Below are 20,472 nucleotides of genomic sequence, written 5' to 3' on the forward strand. Positions count from 1 at the left end.
AATATAAGAATTTATGGCGTGTGTGTTTTTTTTTTATAAACTTAATTTTTTCACTCATTAAGGGCCCTATTACACAGAGTGATTATCTGCTGAATCAGCCAGATATCGCCCCGAGTATTAAAGACAACGACCAGCTGAGGTTGAGCTCATCGGTTAATTGCTGTCTTTAAAAATGTTTAAAAAATCATCATCCACCGGCCACTCATCTCCCCATGTAATAGGTGGTGTGCCGACATCGGCTGATTACAGCAAGGGCTGCAAAGACATCGCTAACGATGTCCGTGTAGCCCTGCTGCAAAAAAAAGCTCGCTTAGGCTATTTTCATACACAGTATGAGACCGACCGGGTCACAGAACGGCCGGTCTCAGAAAAGATAATCCCGGCCGGTAATGCAGTACCGGCCGGATGATCTTTAGGGCCACAGAGTTCTGATGCGGCCGCATCAGAACTCTCCACTGCACACTTAGGAGCAAGCGGCCAGAGCCGCTCGCTCCACTGTGTGCACTGACAGGATTTTCTGCGGCCGCTATTCAGTAAATAGCGGCCGCGGAAAACCCTGTCAGTGCACACAGTGTGCAGTGGGGAGTTCTGATGTCAGGTTTCAACGGCACCGCTCCGGCCGGGATTCCATAGAAGGCAAGGCAACGTATATTTTTGTAAATAGTACGGCCGTTGTTGCCGATTGCAACAACGGCCGTACTTTTACGAAAATAAACATTGTGCGAACAGTGCGGGGTTGGTGTAATAATAAGCTGACGCTTTCGGCACTGCAGAGGTAGTCTTTTTCTGCCAAGTCTTCTAGGTTTCTATAGATATGCTTAGTAAATCCACAGTAACTCAATGTAAACATGCCTGGGATAAACATAAAAACACTGACAAAAAAAACTAATGCACCCAGGTGGAAATGTCAGGTTATTAAAACTCAGCATGCAGACATGTAATGATTACAGGTGTGGTCTGGCTCTTATTACAAGAGGGCTTAAAGGGGTTATCTAGTGCTACAAAAACATGGCCTTTTCCTTCCAGAGACAGCATGACTCTTGTCTCCAGCTTGGGTGGTGTTTTGTGTTTTGATGATGGAGCAGGGAAAAGAGACATGAAGGTCAGCTATTTGTAGACTGTCTGGGCACCTTAAACGCTGGATTCAGGGGTCAGAAGGGCTGGGATCCCATTGAAAGTAAGGCATTGTTCCACAGCGCCAAAAGTACGGCCGTTGTTGCCAAGATCTGTCCTGGGGTCCGTTTGGCAGGTGATGCAATTATTGTCCTAAAAAACAATTTTAAACTTGCAGCCCTGTGTCAAAAGGCCGTGGCCTAGATTGTGTATGCATCAGGCTGGCACACCCTCTCCGTCCCTCCTCCCCACCCTCTTCATCATTAGGAATGCCCCTAGAACATTTTCTCATGTCTGAACATTGCACAGGGGCCTTGCTGACACAGGTGAGGAATAGGAGACAATCTGCCTGGAACATTCCTAATGATGAGGAGGGACAGAGAGGGTGTGCCAGCCTAATGCATACACAATCTAGGCCATGGCTGTTTAAAATTTGTTTTTTAGGACAATAACTGCATCACCTGCCAAACAGATTCAAAGCAGCTATTCGAAGGTACAAGAGTTTTTTTTGGGGGGGGGGGTCAGATTGTGGGTACAGAGTCGCTTTAACTAAACAGGTGTGTGTTGGAACCCAGGAAGGGAATATACCACTCCAATCCATGTGACAATTGCCAGAGTGGTACCGCTACACCTGTTCTTTCAAATCCCACCTAGCACCCCCTGGGTCACCGCATATAGAATTGCCTTCCTCATGTTTTCTTACATTGTTTACAGCTTGTTGTATATAGAGTGAGAAAAAAACTAACTTCCCCAATACAACCAATACACTTACTGCAATATCCCCTTCCTCAAGTCTCATTCCAGCCAGAGATGCTGTGTAAAGAATACATTGTGTTAGACAATTAGGATTACAGAACAGTTGTGCTCTTACTAAATAAATTGCAGACATACACTGCAGATTTCTTTTTTTTCCCCTTGTTTTTGCAAATAAATAATTCAATATTTTTATGGGCTTAAAGAGGATATACCATCAGGTCCACTTTCTTCACAATTACACATGAATCGAACGGCACCGGCACTGGGAAGCCGGAGCCGCGGTCTTTTTTTTTAACTGTAGCCTGGTTCCCGCGTACGGCGCCGTTCTATTCATGGTTACCGGGCTGGGTTAAAGCACTGGAGGCGGGCCAGCCCGCCCCCAGTTGGATGTAACCCCTGCCCCTCCATTGATTCTAATGGAGTTGCGTCATGGAGGGGCGGAGGTTTCCTCCCACTAAGGGCGGGCCGGCGAGCCTCCAGTGTTTCAACCCGGTAACCATGAATAGAATGTACGCCGTATGCGGGAACCGGGCCGCGGTTCAGAAAAAGGACCGCGGCACAGGCTTCCTCTACTGGGGTCGTTCAATTCATATGTAATTTTAAAGAGAGTGTACCTGATGGTACTGTATATCCTCTTTATACCAATAAGGGGAAATTTTATTCCATACATTGCAGTACAGGGTAACTTGTCCATATAATCTCATCCCCCCGTACTCCTGAAGTGTCTTATGTTCCCTCCTGGCTCAGCTGCTTTCATACATTTCATTACTGCAGCTGGGTCATGTGACCACCAGTCTGACAACCAGAGAATGACATGTGTAGACAAGATGTCAGTCTCTCTTGAGTAGCAGATTTCCTGTGAACTATAGGATTAAAATATAACTTATGTGGTCCCTCCTCCCTTCCAGCCTCCTCCGTATACTGCTTTATGTACACCATATACAAGTTTGCTGATCACACTGACTGTCTCTATCAGCTTGCACAGTGCTGTACTTTATTCAATGTGATGCAGCAAGATAATGTTCTCCTGTGTGTAACAGCTGATGGGGAGAAAAATATACATCACATATTACTCTCTATAGTGTAGACTTAGGGGATTGACCATCTATGAAACTGACTATGTGCTGTGCTTAGTTAGGACTAAAAGCAAGCACAGTAATGAGACTCCATATCACAGGAGAACTAGGAATCATGATGGCATACAACCCATGCATGACACAACAACTAAACAGGTAAACATAAGACATACACAAGACCTGTACTATATTATAGAATTAAAATCTTTTGCTGCACTATAAAGGCCAAAAAAATCCTGGACTGCTTCTTTAAAGGGTATTCCACAAATATAACATTTCATATGCTGCTGCCCATGGTGAGACTAACAATTCCTTCCATACTTGTTATTTTCTATTCAGCCTCCTTCCCCCAGTTCTGAGCTGCTGCTTTCTGCTGAAGACACAAAAAAAATGTGTATGAGCTTTTCTCTCTTTCTCCCCACTCCTTCCCCCTCCCTTACGAGACAGCTAATGTAAACAAGTCCCTGGCAGGCTTTATCTGCAACTTTGTAGCTTCTTTGTAATGCTGGCAGGGATAATCTGAGGTCAAGTTCCAGATGAACTTACTGTGGTTATCCCTCCCAGCATTACAAAGTTGCAGATAGGGACTTGTTTACATCAGCCACCTCGGCAGGGAGGGGAGATTTGTGTGTCTTTAGCAAAAAAACAGCATCTCAGAACTGGTGGGATGGAGATGAATAGATAATAACAAGTATGGAATGAGTTGCTAATTTTACCATGGGCAGCAGTTTTTTTTTGAGCAGAATACCCCTTCAAGCTTTCATAACTATTTTTGAGCAGAGAGGCCAAACCATTCGTGTTCGGCAATGTTCTTTAAACCCAAACTGGGTTTGGCATTTGTCAATGTTTTTCAGGACTCCCTAGGGCGTCAAATGCTGAGCTTCGAGTTCAGAGAACGTTGACAAACCTGAACAGTTCGGCCTCTCTGCTCAACATTACTCATAACCCAAGTGAATGCTTGTCTACAGCCTCTTACCTGGATTATCCCCGGTGAATGCAACAACACTGCAGTGAGGGCTGAATCCATAGCGTCTGACAAAGTATGAAGATACATTCCCCTATAGGAGGAAAGGGATCAATTAAAACATGAAATAATTGTACAAATAATATCATCATGCTACTGTATATCCATTCACAGCAATACAAACTCAGTCTTGATTAAAAATGGCTTCTATGCTGATCTATGTGTCCCTACGGGCTACTGTATATAACTTGTTACTATAGCCTGATGGGCAGATGGGTGGCGGGGCACAGCAAGGCGGGAGGAGGTATGGGCTCCTCCCGCACCTGATTTATTAAAGGGGTATTTCAGGAAAAATAAACATTTCCCCTATTTACAGGATGGGGGAAAAGTAGGGGATCCCAGGGGGACAACCTCTGTACCCCCTGCCGATCTCCATTTCGGGCCCCGGCATCAGTGTAAAGAATAGAGTCGTGGGTACAGCAGTTGACCAGCAGCTCTATTCATTCCTATGGAGCCTACAGAAAGAATAGAGTACAGCGTTCTTCCGACGTACTCGGCTCTTTCTGTCGTTCCATAGGAATGAATAGAGCCGCGGGTCACATGCCAAGATGGGTCACATGTAGGGATGGTCCGAACCGTGGTAATGATTCCCGCTGTCTACCCGCTCCGTGCAGCAGGCGGATCCAGTGGGAGAACCGCCTGGAAAACTGGGATACAGCCACAGCCATAGGCTGTATCCCAGTTTTCCAGGCGTTCCTCCCGCTGTATCCACCCGCTCCACGGAGCGGGCAGACAGCGGGAACCTCGCCAGGTTCGGACCATCCCTAGTCACATGCTAATACAGAAGCTGGGGTCCCGATAGAGAGATCATCGTGGGGTACAGAGGTCGGACCCCCTGTGATCTTCTCCCTTTCCCCTATCCACAGGGGGAAAAAAGTTCATTTTTCCTGGAATACCTCTTTAAGGTTTATGCCAGGAAGTCAGGCAGAAATTTACACCTGAGCAGGTGTACATTTGTGTACGCCTCTTAGTAAATCCAAATCAGAAAAAGGAGACAGGGCTTTACTTAAGACAGGCGCATGAGTACACCAGTCTTGAGAAATGTCCTCCATTTTGTTCAAGGAGAAACAAACTTTTAAAGCACATTGGCATTGGTCTTATACTATTATATCAGGGATGGGGAACCTTTCGCTCTCCAGCTGTTGCAAAACTACAATTCCCATCATGCCTGGACATCCGTCCAGGCATGATGGGAATTGTAGTTTTGTAACAGCTGTAGGGCCGAAGGTTCCCCATCCCTGTATTATATGTTTATAGCTAGATTCACACTATGTAAAAATGACGGCCGTCTTTCATAACAGTGGCATTAATTGTGCAAATAACCCCTGGTATTTAAAAAATAACGTACATTATTTGCGCAATGACCGCCGCTGTTATCAAAGACGGCCATGATTTTTACACAGCCTATTACAAACAATGTTTCATTAAATACTGTATATCCATTTATACTTGACATAGGCCATTGTCTATGTTGCTCTTCAGCTTTCATATACCTATGTGTTCTGAACCTATTAGTTGATTTACCGCTCATCTGGGGCTGACACTTATTTTGTCAGGTGACTGAATAGAATTCCAGGAATTGCCCGAGATAAGTAAACTGTATGCCGTAAGCTTCCTGTAAGCTCACATAATCCTTCCTGTAAAGAAAATCAGCAGAACACACCAGTCTCCATACAGTCCCATGCTGCATATACAACACACCTAACAGCACTTCTTGTCATTCAGTACTGAGGCTCTCTGACATGACTGTGAATGGAAGAGTTATTTGTCCTTTTATATATGAACATCTTCTTTTATTACATGGCGTACAATAGACTCACCAATACTGAAGATGAAGGAACGGCAGAGCCCAGTTTGTCTTTGAGGCCCGGAGCACATGCATAAAGACACATCTCATTCCATGTCTTTTCATGAATGTCTAGTAAATTCATTCCAGAACCTGTAAAGGTTATCATTATTATTGTTACTATTACAACTACTTTCATAAATATTGTTGCAGTAAAGGAAATATATATATATATATATAAGACATCACAAAGAATGTACTAGAATGGTTTATTTCCACGTCTAGTCTACAATACATCCCACTATTGTAATGCTCAGCGCTGTGGATTCCATCCTCCACATCATCTCAGCTTATAGACTTGGCAAAACAACCATTGTGTATGTGGCTTCTATGAACACGTCAACACATCCGGTGTTCTTATAAAATTCTTGCTTCTTTATTGTCTTTAACTTAAAGGCACGGTACAGAGGCTTTATGCAACATGTCTGTATTGTGCTTTTATAATAGACAAAAAAAAAGCAAGAACTTTAAAAGAACACCAGATCTCTGTTAAGAGCGTACAATCTAAATTTCTACTCTAGCTAAATTTAGGAATCCTCACACACACATACATACATACATACATACATACATCCTCACACACACACATGCACCCTCACACACATACATGCACCCTCACACACACACACACACATACATGCACCCTCACACACATACATGCACCCTCACACACACACACATACATACACACACACACAAACACACACACACATACATACATGCACCCCACACACATACATGCACCCTCACACACACATACATACATACATACATGCACCCTCACACACATACATGCACCCTCACACACATACATACATACATGCACCTTCACGCAAACATACATACATGCACCTTCAAACATACATACAGTACATACATACATGCACCCTCACTCACACACATACATGCACCATCACTCATACATGCACCCTCACTCACACATACATACACACACACACACACACACTCTTACTCATACACACATGCACACTCACTCACACACACATACATACATACATACCTGCACCCTAACTCACTCACTCACACACGCATACACACTCATACATACATACATACATAGATACATGCACACTCACTCACTCATTCATTCACACATACTTGCACATACACATGCTCAGTTATACACTAACCTCCTTTATACTGGTCTCCTCACTGGCAGACATCCTGGCTGTGCAGGGTCAGGCCCTTAGATAAGGACAGCCATAGTCAGGCAGTGGAGACAGCTCTGCAGGGGGCCTTCCTAGTGATAATGCTGTGCAGGCTTGTGCTGCCTGTCCTCTCCTCCCCCATCCCCTGGACCCCGACAGCCAGGGCAAGCTCAGGGACAGCAGCAGACAGTGGAGGATACACTCCACACAGTGTAAGTGATGTTGTGTATCCTCTACTGTTTGCTTTTCTATCACAAACTCTGCTACCGGGTTCAGGTTTGAGGAGGCCCCTATGTGGTGGATACAATAGCGCCCCCTGTAATTCATCACCAGATGGCTCCCTAGGCCATCGCCTACCCATGCCTACCCCATACCTCCCAACTTTTGCAAAGAGCAAAGAGGGACATGTGCGCCGCGGTCCCCATAGCCACGCCCCCATAGCAACACTCCATAGCCACGCCCCCATAGCAACTCTCCATAGCCACTCCCCTACAGTCACCACATGCTGCTGACTGAATAGTGCCCTATACAGTATCCAATCCCCCCAAAAATGCCCTATATAGTATCCAATCCCCCATTATAGTGCCCCACATAGTAGCCTATGCCCCCATATAGTGCCCCACATAGTAGCCAATCCCCCCATATATGCCCCACATAGTAGCCAATCCCCCCATATATGCCCCACATAGTAGCCTATGCCCCCATATAGTGCACCACATAGTAGCCAATCCCCATATAGTGCCCCAGATAGTAGCCAATCCCCATATAGTACCCCACATAGTAGCCAATCCCCCCATATAGTGCCCCACATAGTAGCCAATCCCCATATAGTGCCCCACATAGTAGCCAATCCCCATATAGTACCCCACATAGTAGCCAATCCCCCATATAGTGCCCCACATAGTAGCCTATGCCCCCATATAGTGCCCCACATAGTAGCCAATCCCCATATAGTGCCCCACATAGTAGCCAATCCCCATATAGTACCCCACATAGTAGCCAATCCCCCCATATAGTGCCCCACATAGTAGCCAATCCCCATATAGTGCCCCACATAGTAGTCAATCCCCATATAGTGCCCCACATAGCAGCCAACCCCCCCATATAGTGCCCCACATAGTAGCCAATGCCCCATATAGTGCCCCACATAGTAGCCAATGCCCCCATATAGTGCCCACATAGTAGCCAATGCTCCATATAGTGCCCCACATAGTAGCCAATGCCCCCATATATGCCCCACATAGTAGCCAATCCCCCATATATGCCCCACATAGTAGCCAATCCCCCATAGAGTGCCCCACATAGTAGCCAATGCCCCATATAGTGCCCACATAGTAGCCAATGCCCCCATATATGCCCCACATAGTAGCCAATCCCTCATATAGTTCCCACATAGTAGCCAATGCCCCCAAATATGCCCCACATAGTAGCCAATGCCCCCATATATGCCCCACATAGTAGCCTATGTCCCTATATAGTGCCCCACATAGTAGCCAATCCCCATATAGTGCCCCACATAGTATCCAATCCCCCATATAGTGCCCCACATAGTAGCCAATCCCCATATAGTGTGGCCCCAGCTAAAAAAACAATAAACCAGTAACTCACCTGTCCTCCGGTCCCAGCAACTCCTCTCCCAGCAGAGCGCGCACTCCCGTCATCCTCCGGGGCGGGCAGCAGGGTACAGAGTCACTGAATGTGCCAGAAGTGAGTCATGACAGAGGCTGCAGGTCACTTCCGGTACAGTCAGTGTCTGTATACCCCGCTGCCCGCCCCGGAGGATGACGGGAGTGCGTGCTCTGCCGGGAGAGGAGCTGCTGGGGCCGGAGGACAGGTGAGTTACTGGTTTATTGTTTTTTTCACTGGGGCCACATATAATGCGGGACACGGGGGGCCGTTCCGGGACTGCGGGACAGAACCCCGAAAACGGGACTGTCCCGCGGAATCCGGGACAGTTGGGAGGTATGCTACCCTTTGTCTCGGCCCTGACCTAACGGCTCCATTATGTACAGTCATCATAGCGCCCCCATTGTACTGCATGGTAAATGAGAGTGTGCTTTTTTGGCTGATCACTGGTTCTATTACATGATTGCTGGCTCTATTACATGGGTTGATCTCTGCCTGATATGACAGATGACCGACCCAAGTTATAAGGCCTTAACTGTGACATAGTGTTAACTAGAGATGAGCGAACCTCAAGCATGCTCGAGTCGATCCGAACTCAAACTTTCGGCATTTGATTAGCGGTGGCTGCTGAAGTTGGATAAAGCCCTAAGGCTATGTGGAAAACATGGATATAGTCATTGGCTGTATCCATGTTTTCCAGACAAACTTAGAGCTTTATCCAAGTTCAGCAGCCCCGGCTAATCAAATGCCGAACGATCGGGTTCGGATCGACTCAAACCCGGTTCGCTCATCTCTAGTGTTAACCCTTAGAGGACTGGGCCAATTTCAATTTTTGCGTTTTCGTTTTTTCCTCCTTTTGCTTGAAAGGCCATAGCAGTTGCATTTTTTCACCTAGAAACCCACATGAGCCCTTATTTCTTGCTCCACTAATTGTACTTTTGTACTTTGCAATGACGGGCTGAATTTTTTTCATAAAGGACACTACAAAAGCAGGAAAAAATTGTTATGTGTGGTGAAATCGAAAAAAATAAACATTTTTTTTTGTTTGGAGGGGGGGTTGTTTTTACGCCGTTCGTCCTGAGGTAAAACTGACTTGTTACATATGTTCCTCAAGTCGTTCCGATTAGAACGATATGTAACATGTAAAGCTTAGATTTTATTTGATGGCTTGTAAAAAATTCAAACCATTGTTAACGAATATATGTTCCTTAAAATTGCTCTATTCCCAGGCTTATATCGCTTTTATCTTTTGCTCTATGGGGCTGTCTGAGGTTTCATTTTTTGCGCCATGATGTTTACTTTCTATTGGTTCCTTGACTGCGCATATGAGACTTTTTGATCGCTTTTTAATACAATTTTTCCCGGTTTGATGCGACCAAAAATTCACAATTTTGCACTTTGGGATTTTTTGCACTTACGCCTATTACCGTGCGAGATCAGTAATGTGATAAATTAATATTTTGGGCGATTACGCACGCGGCGATAACAAACATGTTTATTTATTTATTTTTATTTACAACATGGGAAAAGGGGTGTGATTCATACTTTTATTAGGGGAGGGGGCTTTTTATTAATATAAGTTTTTTTTTTTTTTTTTACACTTATACTAGAAGCCCCCCTGGGGTTAGGGTTACTCCCCCTGGGGTTAGGGTTATTCCTCCTGGGGGACTTCCAGTAAAAGTACAATGATCTCTCATTGAGATCTATGCAGTATAGTTATCCTGCATAGATCAATGAGATAGGCACTGGATTGCTTTCGGCTGCTGCAGCCGAAAGCAATAAAGTGCAAAGCTGGGATCAGCACCATTACGGCGCAGACCCCGACCGGTGCCGGAAGCAAGGATCGCCCCTCTGCGACAACTTTATGAAACCTGATGATTTGAAAGGAAGAAATGTAGTACGCCTTTAATTATGTTCAGAACCCTATATGGCATAAATAGAGAGGAGACAGGAGTTACTTACCATCACTGTAATCTATAGGTGCATAATCCCCGATAAATAATGAAGCTGCAAAACTGCTGACCAAGGAAATTCTCTAAAAAAAAGAGTTGTCAGGGTAAGAACGGTATCAATGGACAAACATCAATATGTAACATGAGCAATCTGAAACAATCTGAAACAAAGCCTCCATTCTATCTCCACTTCCAGGCTATACATTTGAAGTGACACTGCAGATTACCCCAGTATAACGCTGCTCCACCCAGTCACAGCCTCTAAGAGACTAACATCATTTTTATTTAGAAAGCTGCTGGTCACCTGAAAATTCTTTTTTATTGACTACATCAGGCAGCGAAAATAAAGATCCAGCAGCAGATGTCACCACAAATCTACATGTGTTCCACCTGGACTATATTGCTGAATGCGCTGGGAATTCACGATATATGTATTGAATGTCTTGAAATTAGCAAAGAATGAAAATTCATGGCTTTCCTGCAACATGCCTATCATTCTGCATGGATGTTTTAGGCTACATGTGAAAAGAGTTTTCAAAACTCATTTACATAATTCTGGAAATTGCAATCAGAGACCATATACATTAGGTACAGTTCCTACAGGGAGTGTGAGGTAGCCTAAAACACGCCCAGCCAAGCTGTTCTCTCCCTCCCCTGCAGTTCTCCCTGCTCAGATAGATTGTGTTACACACACACACACACACACCAGCCAATCACACACACATATTTATATTAGCTTCTGTTTGTAAGTCACCTCTGCCACTATAGGGGGAGATTTATCAAACATGGTGTAAACTGAAACTGGCTCAGTCGCCCCTAGCAACCAATCAGATTCCACTTTTCATTCCTCACAGATTCTTTAGAAAATGACTGAAATCTGATTGGTTGCTAGGGGCAACTGAGCCCGTTTCACTTTACACCATGTTTGATAAATCTCCCAGCAGGTGCGTAGAAAAGCTGCATGCGGTCCTGGGAGAAGTTTCCCAGGACTGCATCTAGCTTTTCCAGATACCCGGAGCAGAGCTCTAAGACACTTCTAGAGGAAAAAAACATGTAAAATGGTATTTAAATCTCCTTAGTGATAACTGTGGAAAAGTGCAATCCACTTACCTCACACTGGGAATATTCTCGTGGTCTCTGTTTATAAATCTTTGAGATTTGGTTTCCCGTAAAGCGCTGACAAAATAAATGAAAAGGTAATAAAAGCACATGAAAATTTACTATGACTACTTTACATGAAAAGGGATAGACAGTCCACAATCAGGGCTGCTTTAACCAGAGGGCACATGGTGCACGTGCACCGGGCCCACTGGTTAAAGGGGCCCACCCTGAGCAGGGCCAGCCTTTGCTCTGTGCGACCAGTGCGGTCGCACAGGGCTCCGGCCACCAGCCTGCCAGGGGGGCGCCATCGGGATGGGTAAGTTATCCATCCATGGCGCCCCCTGTAGGGCCCCCCCCCCACCTGCTGCTGCGCTCTGCACTGTAGCTATGAGCGCTCGTAACGAGCACTCATAAGTACAGGCAGCAGCAGCGGCACTGACAGATCGGGAGCCATTGGCTCCCTCCCTGTCAGTCATCCTTGTTGCCGCATGCAGGGCTTTGCCTGCAGTCACAAGAGGCCGCTTGCGACCGCAGGTAAAGCACTGCCTGTGGCCACAAGAGTGAGGTGAGGTGAAGAGAAGAGGAGACGCGTGGACCCAGGTGAGTATAAAGTGTTTTTTTTTGTTATTGGCTATATGGGAGGGGGGAGCACAAAGGGGGGCTATATAACGGGGGCAGCACACAGCTGGGGGTCTATACTACTAGGGGTGCCACAGGGGGGTCTTTATACTTTGGGGGGGGGGTATGGGGCGCACAGGGGGGTGTATATATAACTGGGGGGGCACACAGGGGGTATACATATAACTGGGGGAGTGAACAGGTGGGATTATATAAAAGGGGGCATGCACAGAGGGGTATATATAACTCGGGGAGCGCACAGGGGGGCTATATACTACTGGGGGTGCACAGGGGGGTAAATGTAACTGGGGGGCACACAGGGTGTATAAATATAACTGGGTGAGCGCACAGGGGGGTATATATAACTGGGGGTGCACAAGAGGGTATATATAACTGGGGAAGCGCAGAGGGGGGCTATATACTACTGGGGGCGCACAGGGGATATATATACAACTGGGAGGTGCACGGGGGTATATATAACTGGGGGGCACACAGGAGGGTATATATAACTGGTATATATAACGGGGAGCGCACATGGGGGCTATATACCACTTGGGGGCGCACAGGGGATATATATATAACTGGGGGGTGCACAGGGTATATATATGACTAGGAAAGCGTATTGGGGGTGCACAGGGGATATATATACTACTGGGGGGTGCACAGGGGGACTATATACTACTGGGGGGAGCACAGGGGATATATATACTACTGGGGGTGCACACGGGGGTATATATACTACTGGGGGATGCACGGGGGTATATATAACTGGGGGAGCACAGAGGGGGCTATATACTACTGGGGGCAGCACCTAGTGGTCTATAGTACTAGGGGCAGCACACAAGGGATCTATATACTACTGGGGGAAGCACCTAGTGGTCTATATACTACTGGGGGCAGTGCACAGGGGGTCTATATACTACTGGGGGTAGCACACAGGGGGTCTATATACTACTGGGGGCAGCAACGAGTGGTCTATAGTACTGGGGGCAGCAAACAGGTGTCTATATACTACAGGGGGCAGCACACAGCTGTCTATACTACTGGGGGCAGCACACAGCTGTCTATACTACTGGGGGTAGCACACAGCTGTCTATACTACCGGGGGCAGCACACAGCTGTCTATACTACTGGGGGCAGCACACAGCTGTCTATACTACAGGGGGCAGCACACAGCTGTCTATACTACTGGGGGCAGCACACAGTTTTCTATACTACTGGGGGCAGCACACAGGGGGTCTATACTACTGGGGGAAGCACACAGCTTTCTATACCACTGGGGGCAGCACACATCTTTCTATACTACTGGGGGCAGCACACAGGGAGTCTATACTACTAGGGGCAGCACACAGGTCTATACTAACATTAGGGCTGCACAGAGGTGCCTATATTATATAGGGACCTTACTACTATATTGGGGCACAGAGCATACCTAATTATTAAGTGGGAGCACAGAGGGGTGTAACTACTAAATAGGGGCACAGAGGGGGGTAACTACTATATAGGGGTACAGGGGACCTTACTACTGTATGTGTTGGAACCTAAAATGTTTCTCTGGCAAATTCTGGAGAGAAGATTCACAGCCGGGGGGAGACTTATAGATGGCCCACGCTGGATGGAGCGAAAGAAAAGGTGAAAGACTCTGATCAGAGAAGACGCCCCCTGTGAGTAAATGGATGTAACTGTTATAGGGTCTGTAGTGATAGTGGTCATGGTGTGGCGGTATTATGTAATGGTATCATTGGTGATATCTTTACAAGGTTATAAGGTAACTACCGTATGTATTGGGGCTCTTAATACAGTGTGGGGGCATTTTCAGGGCATTATACTGTGGGTGGAGCTCCAATTCTGATAACGCTGGGTTGGGGGGGGGGGCACTCTTGAGGGCTGTGCACTGGGCCCACCAATGTATTAAAAAGGCCCTGTCCACAATAGAAAGCTGCAACACCAAGATGACAAAGCCATGCAATTATGGAAATCACAGAATGGACAGACATGTTAATCATAGGCAACTGAATATTTAATATTACATCTCAATTTATTCAGTATTAAGTACGAGCAGCATAGGCAAATTTCTCTTGTCTTCAGTTCAGGTGTGGTTTGCAATTAAGCTCCATTTACTTCAATGGAACTGAGTTTGAAACCCCAGATGCAAAGATAGCTGGAGATGGTCTGGTTTAGAGACAGGGGCTGCAATGAAGAGACCTCCATAAGAAAAAATCACTACCAGGATTAAGACATGGGATGGCATAACGTACATAATGTTCTAGTATTCTTCTTTATTGCAGCAGGCAGAATCAGAATTATGTCTTCCTCAGCAACTTGCTCAAGAACAAATATCAGAGAAGGATAGCTTGGTTACAGTAAGTTATCGTCTGTCTGGACTAAGAGTTCCTACATACACAATGTAAAGTCACGCTGACAAAATTAAGATGGCAACCCTATATGTTGGTGTATTCTTCCAGGCCACTTCTGCCATAAGAGCTATGTTACACAGATTAAGAAATAAAAAGGACAATATTGTCTTTATAAATCCTTGTCACCTTTGTCACTGATCACCTTCTCTTTCTTTCCTCTTTTTATGTTTTCTCCTGGGTAAGAGACTGTCTTCGTGGTTGGGGTCACCCTACTAAGGAGGTGGGCACCCCAAAAGGCAGGGAGAGTCATTAATCATCAAGAATAGGATGCACGGGGCGGAGCCTGACTGAGCATGTAGCCGGACGCACGCCGTTACAGCTCCTGCATACCGGCGATTCTCCTGGGCTTCTGCGGGCTCCTCTGTCGGTGCACACTCTCCCTTCCTGTACCGGAAACCTCCCAGCAATAGCGGAGCAGCTGTTATGGCGGGCGGCGCCACCCGAAAGAACACCCGGGACGCCAGAGATCCGGCGGGGCGCGGGTCCAGAGGCATCCAAAATGGCGCCGGCAGCTCTGTAGCCACGCCGAAGCAAGCAGCACAGACCACTCCGGGAGGTGCTACCTCTATATTGGCGGCATTTGCCAGACCGCATTCAGAGGGTAAGGAGCGCAGCCCTATAACTCCCCAACCCCTCAGCCCCCGATCTCAGCCACAGGACTCTGACAATTATCAGGCCCGGAACCCTCCCCCAGTAATGGCGCAGCAATATGTGGCGCAGGTGCATAGGGCGGAGGAGGAAATAGAAGAGGAGCTGCCTGAACCTACCCTGCGTGAGGTATTTCAGGCTGTCACTAAAGGGAATCTTGCTATAGCCGCCCTACAACAACAAGTGGGCACAATACAGGAGGAGTTGTCCTTTATGAGGCAGACTGTGCAGAAAGTGAGTGAGAAAATAGTGGCTGCGGAGGGCAGGATCAGTGACCTGGAAGACAAGATGGCCCCTGTTGTCAGAGATACACGCAGGCATGACCAACAACTGTCTGCACTTCTCCTTAAAGCTGATGATTTGGAGAACAGGCTCCGGCGCAATAATGTACGCATTGTGGGGGTCCCTGAGAAAATTAAGGGGCCCAGATCCCACAAGATTTTTTGAATATTGGATCAAAGATACTTTTGGGGATGATACGCTGTCACCCTTATATGCTGTGGAGAGGGCCCACCGTGTCCCCACCCGTCCGCTGCCACCTGGATCGCCTCCGCATTCGGTGCTGGTGAAACTTCTCCATTACCGAGACAGGGATGCCATCTTGCAAGCCGCACGTAGCAAGCCTGATACATCCTTTAATGGTCAACGCATTTCTTTTTACCCAGATTATTCTGCAGACATTCAGAAGAAGCGTGCTAGGTTTATAGAGGTCAAGCGTACCCTGCGGCAACTTCAAGTTTCTTATGCAATGCTGTATCCTGCACCATCAACAGTTGCGACAAGGAATGAGCCAGGACTGACGAGTGCCTTCACTCCCACCTGTATGACAGGTGCACCGTTTTCACTAGTTCTATGGTTACACCTCTGAAGATGGAGCCCACAGTTGCATACATGTATCCTATTATTGCGGGGCTGTGCGCTTAGTCCACCTGCTGTTGGACTTTGCTTAGTAGTGTGGAGAACTGATTGCCCCATCTGTCTGCACTTAGTGGATAGACCACTGTTTCTTACTCTACTTTTTCTTTTTTCTCTGTTTGTCTCATTTTTCTTTGTTCTTATGGGACTAGTTCTGGTTTGGTCTTTATGGCCTGTGTTTTACTGGCAATCCCTATACAACGTGTCCCCTGAAATTTTTCTAGATGCTCAGCTGTCTTCTCCTGCCTTGCACTCCCGACTAATGTTGGTGTATATACTGTCACATATTGTCCTTCTCTATCAGTATGGCGTCAGGCCTTAGGATTCTCTCCTGGAACATAAGAGGACTGGGTGAGCCTAACAAACGTTTTGCTTTATTTGATAGATTACGTACTTACCAGCCCCTCGTCTTGTGTTTACAGGAGACACACCTGACAAAAGATACGGCCCAGTATCTACAAAGAGCATGGGTCGGTTGGTGCTACCATTCCTTCTTTATGCAGTACTCTAGAGGGGTCAGCATACTGATACACAAAAATATCCCTTTTGATTTTCTTGGAGGTTAAAACTGATTCTCAGGGCCAATATGTGTGTCTATATTGTTCGATATATGCTGTGAAATATGTGCTATGTGCGGTATACATCCCACCACCTTATAATAGCTCTGTTTTAAAGGAGGTGTTGGCCTTTGGTGCCACACATCCGGATGCCTCACTGATCGTCATGGGTGACTTTAACAATGTGATGGACAGCCTTCTGGATAGGTTGTCTTTGACACCTGGTATTACTACGGATAGACATAGTTCCTTAGGAGCTCTAATATTAGAAGTAGCCTTGTTTGATATTTGGCGGGCATGGCAACCTTACTCTTGCTATTCTGCCTCGCATGGCAGTTTATCTCGTGTAGATACGGTGCTCGGGGACGCCCGAGTTCTCACACAGGTACTGGAAGTAGAATACCTCCCCCGTACACTTTCTGACCACTCCCCCCTGTACCTGGTCCTGGCACATCCCGGGGTGTGGCGAACCACGGCTCCAGTATGGCGATTGAACCCCCACTGGTTAGCCATTCTAGATGTTCCTGGTATACATATGACAATAGAAGATTATTTTAGAATTAACGCAGGTACAGCCTTGCCGCAAATAGAATGGGATGCGATGAAGGCATGCCTGGGGGGGTTATTTTATACAACAAATTACCCGTACTAAGAGGGAAAGAGGACGTCTCCGGGCAGCTTTGCAGAATTCACTTATACAGGCAGAGGCTCTTCACACTGAGGGATGCAATACACGTACGGCTAACAGATTGAGGGAGGCCCAACGAGCTCTCACTGACTGATTTAGAATCTGCAGCTCATAAAAGGAACTTTGACAAACACATGTTTTTGTGGAGGGTGAGCGAACGGGTCACTTACTCTCTGTAATTTCCAGAGCTCAGCAGGGTCCTGCCTACTTAACTCATATACAAAATAATAGTGGTGTTCTGGTCACCTCTACACCGGCCATTATTGGGGTATTCCTCTCCTACTATGAGGCTCTTTATAGCTCTAATTTGGAGGTCACTCTCCCTCAAATTTCAGAATTTCTGTCATCTATTTCTCTTCCCACCCTTACTGATGACGCTAGAGAGTCTCTGGACTCCCCGTTAACATTGGAGGAACTGGAACTGGCAGCCGCATCCATGGCTAATGGTAAGGCCCCAGGGATGGACGGGCTACCTGGGGAACTATACAAGAAAGTTGGGGATGTGCTGTTGCCCAGGCTGTTAGAGGTCTGGCAGGCCTCACTGGAAACAGGTTTCCTTCCAGAAACCATGCGGGAAGCGGTAATTGTGGTCCTGCCCAAACCTGGCAGGGATCCGTCCTTGCCTGGGTCATATAGGCCTATTTCTTTATTAACAGCGGATATAAAAAATTTGGCTAAAGCCATTGCCACCAGGCTGTCCCTGTATATGTCCTCCCTGGTGCACCACGACCAGACGGGATTTATACCAGCTCGGTCTACGGCGATGAATATTCGCCGACTATTTATCAATCTACAGTTGCCCTCGGGGGGATTGGGTGCGCGGGCGGTCTGTTCACTCAACGCTGTCAAGGCCTTTGACAGCGTCGAGTGGCCATTCCTTTGGGCGGTGTTGGAGAGGATGGGCTTCGGACCCCGGTTTATCACGTGGGTTAAACTATTGTACTCTTCACCTTGTGCTTGATTGAAAATTAATGGGGGACTGTCCTCCAGATTTCCCTTATATAGGGGAACCAGGCAGGGCTGCCTGCTCTCCCTGCTCCTGTTCGCACTAGCGATAGAACCACTTGCAGCTCTAATAAGACAACATCCGGACGTTCGTGGGTTTAAGAGGGGTCCGCATGAGGAAAAAATCGCATTATATGCGGACGATGTGTTGCTATACCTAAATGATACGGATAATTCTTTATCTACGGCTATTTCTCTCATAAACGATTATGGTCGATACTCTGGCCTGTCCATTGGTTGGGACAAATCTGTGCTCATGCCAATCGATGAGGTCTCTGTCCGATTGTTGGACCCCTCTATCCCCTTGAAGGTTGTAAGTAACTTTCAGTACCTTGGGATTACAGTACATAAAGATATTAGAACATATGAGCGGCTTAACCTTGCCCCTATTCTCTCTAAATTCCAATCTAAATTGGGTGTGTGGCGGAAGTTACCGTTATCAGTGGTGGGATGTACAAATCTACTTAAAATGATATGGATGCCCCAACTGCTGTATGTGCTCCACAACTCTCCCCTGTGGGTTCCCTTGCGTTTTTTTCATAAGGTACATAGTTTATTCAGGGATCTGATATGGGGCTCCCAACATCCACGCATCAAACTGGAGACTTTACAAAGGGCAAAAACAGCGGGAGGCTTAGCGGTACCTAATGCTATGATATATTCCTTGGCCTCTCAGCTTCAACATCTTCGTTGATGGGAAACTGATACCGTTTCGGACCCTACGGCACTATTACTACAATCTCACTTTGGATCATCTCAGCTGTTTGAGGTCTTAGAGGCAAAGAAATTCTCCACCGCCGCGGCGGGTTGTCCCACTTTGCAACTGTACCACAGGGTCTGGTGGAAGATCCGGGATATGTATGGGCTGACGGGCTGCTCGCCTTATACCTCTATCTGGGATACACCCTGGCTGGCAGAACTTTTTTTCCTGGAGGGTTTCTCCCAGTGGAAATCTTGGGGCCTACAGAGAGTGGGACAGTTGAATAACAATGGGCAGTTGAAGAGTTTTCAGCAGTTGGGAGAGGAATACCCTATACCGAGAACCCAGTTTTACAAATACCTACAGTTACGCCACGCTTGCGAGGGGGAGGGGGAAGTTCTCACACGAGAACGGGTTCATGTTCCACCCATACATATTGTTGGTGCCTCTACATCAGCTTCTGGTCTCATATCTATCCAATACCTTCACATTCACGAGAAATTCTTAGAACAACATCCATTAACTATAAAAGAAAAATGGAAGGCTGATTTGGGCCCGTTGGAGGACGATCTCTGGAAGGAGGTTTTGAGTATGACTCCCCAGCTGTCTGTAGGTGAACAGCACCGTTTGTCGCAGCTATACTTACTGCACCGTGTATATAGGACTCCTGCCTTCCTGTTTAAGGTAGGGATCCGCCTAGACGCGCTGTGTCCTAGATGTCGGAGGGATGAAGGGGGGCTCCTGCATATGTTTTGGCGATGTCCTAAACTGACTAGATACTGGCGAGAAGTTGCCTCTACCATTCAGAAAGTATTCACTATTCAGATAGAGCAATCCCCCTTAGTCTGCATCTTGGGCTATGTCGAGGACATCGCCCTTCCTGCTCCTGAGAAGCTGGCTGTGGCCCGTATACTTTATATGGCCAGGAAATTGATAGCACAGTCCTGGCTGGATCAAACTCCCCCAACTTTATCCTCATTTATAGCTAAGGTAAACTGGCTCATAGCCAATGAGAAATATGCTTATGAAAAAAGAGAGGCTCTGAAGAAATTTGATAAAATCTGGGCACGGTGGCTTGACACGCCAGGACTGGGGCCCGCATCGCTTACTAGGGGCAGGACCCCCCTTCGCCCTCGCCCCCGGATGGAGTACCATCGGGCAGGTGAACTGTCTTTGCTGATTGCTGGATAGCTGAGCATTAACCTAATTTGTATCCAAAGTTATGAAACTCAATCCCAATCATTTTCTCTCATTGTGACGC

General features: G+C 46.7%; 1 protein-coding gene across 4 annotated transcripts in view; it reads right to left on the reverse strand.

The window, feature by feature from the left end:
* XYLB (xylulokinase) overlaps positions 1-20,472 on the reverse strand; it is a 124,295-nt gene that overhangs the window by 82,883 nt on the left and 20,940 nt on the right. For all 4 annotated transcript variants that reach the window (XR_011361945.1, XM_069960487.1, XM_069960488.1 and 1 more), the window contains exons 7-11: positions 11,673-11,738; positions 10,573-10,645; positions 5,790-5,908; positions 3,922-4,003; positions 1,886-1,926 (exon numbers count right to left, since the gene is read on the reverse strand). Coding sequence is in view for 3 of the 4 variants with exons in the window: in XM_069960487.1 (XP_069816588.1) it covers positions 1,886-1,926; positions 3,922-4,003; positions 5,790-5,908; positions 10,573-10,645; positions 11,673-11,738 (381 nt within the window). In the remaining variant the exon portion in view is untranslated. The remainder of the gene's footprint in view (positions 1-1,885; positions 1,927-3,921; positions 4,004-5,789; positions 5,909-10,572; positions 10,646-11,672; positions 11,739-20,472) is intronic.

The sequence above is a fragment of the Dendropsophus ebraccatus genome, chromosome 2, assembly GCF_027789765.1.
Source record: "Dendropsophus ebraccatus isolate aDenEbr1 chromosome 2, aDenEbr1.pat, whole genome shotgun sequence".
NCBI classification, from domain to species: Eukaryota; Metazoa; Chordata; class Amphibia; order Anura; family Hylidae; genus Dendropsophus; species Dendropsophus ebraccatus.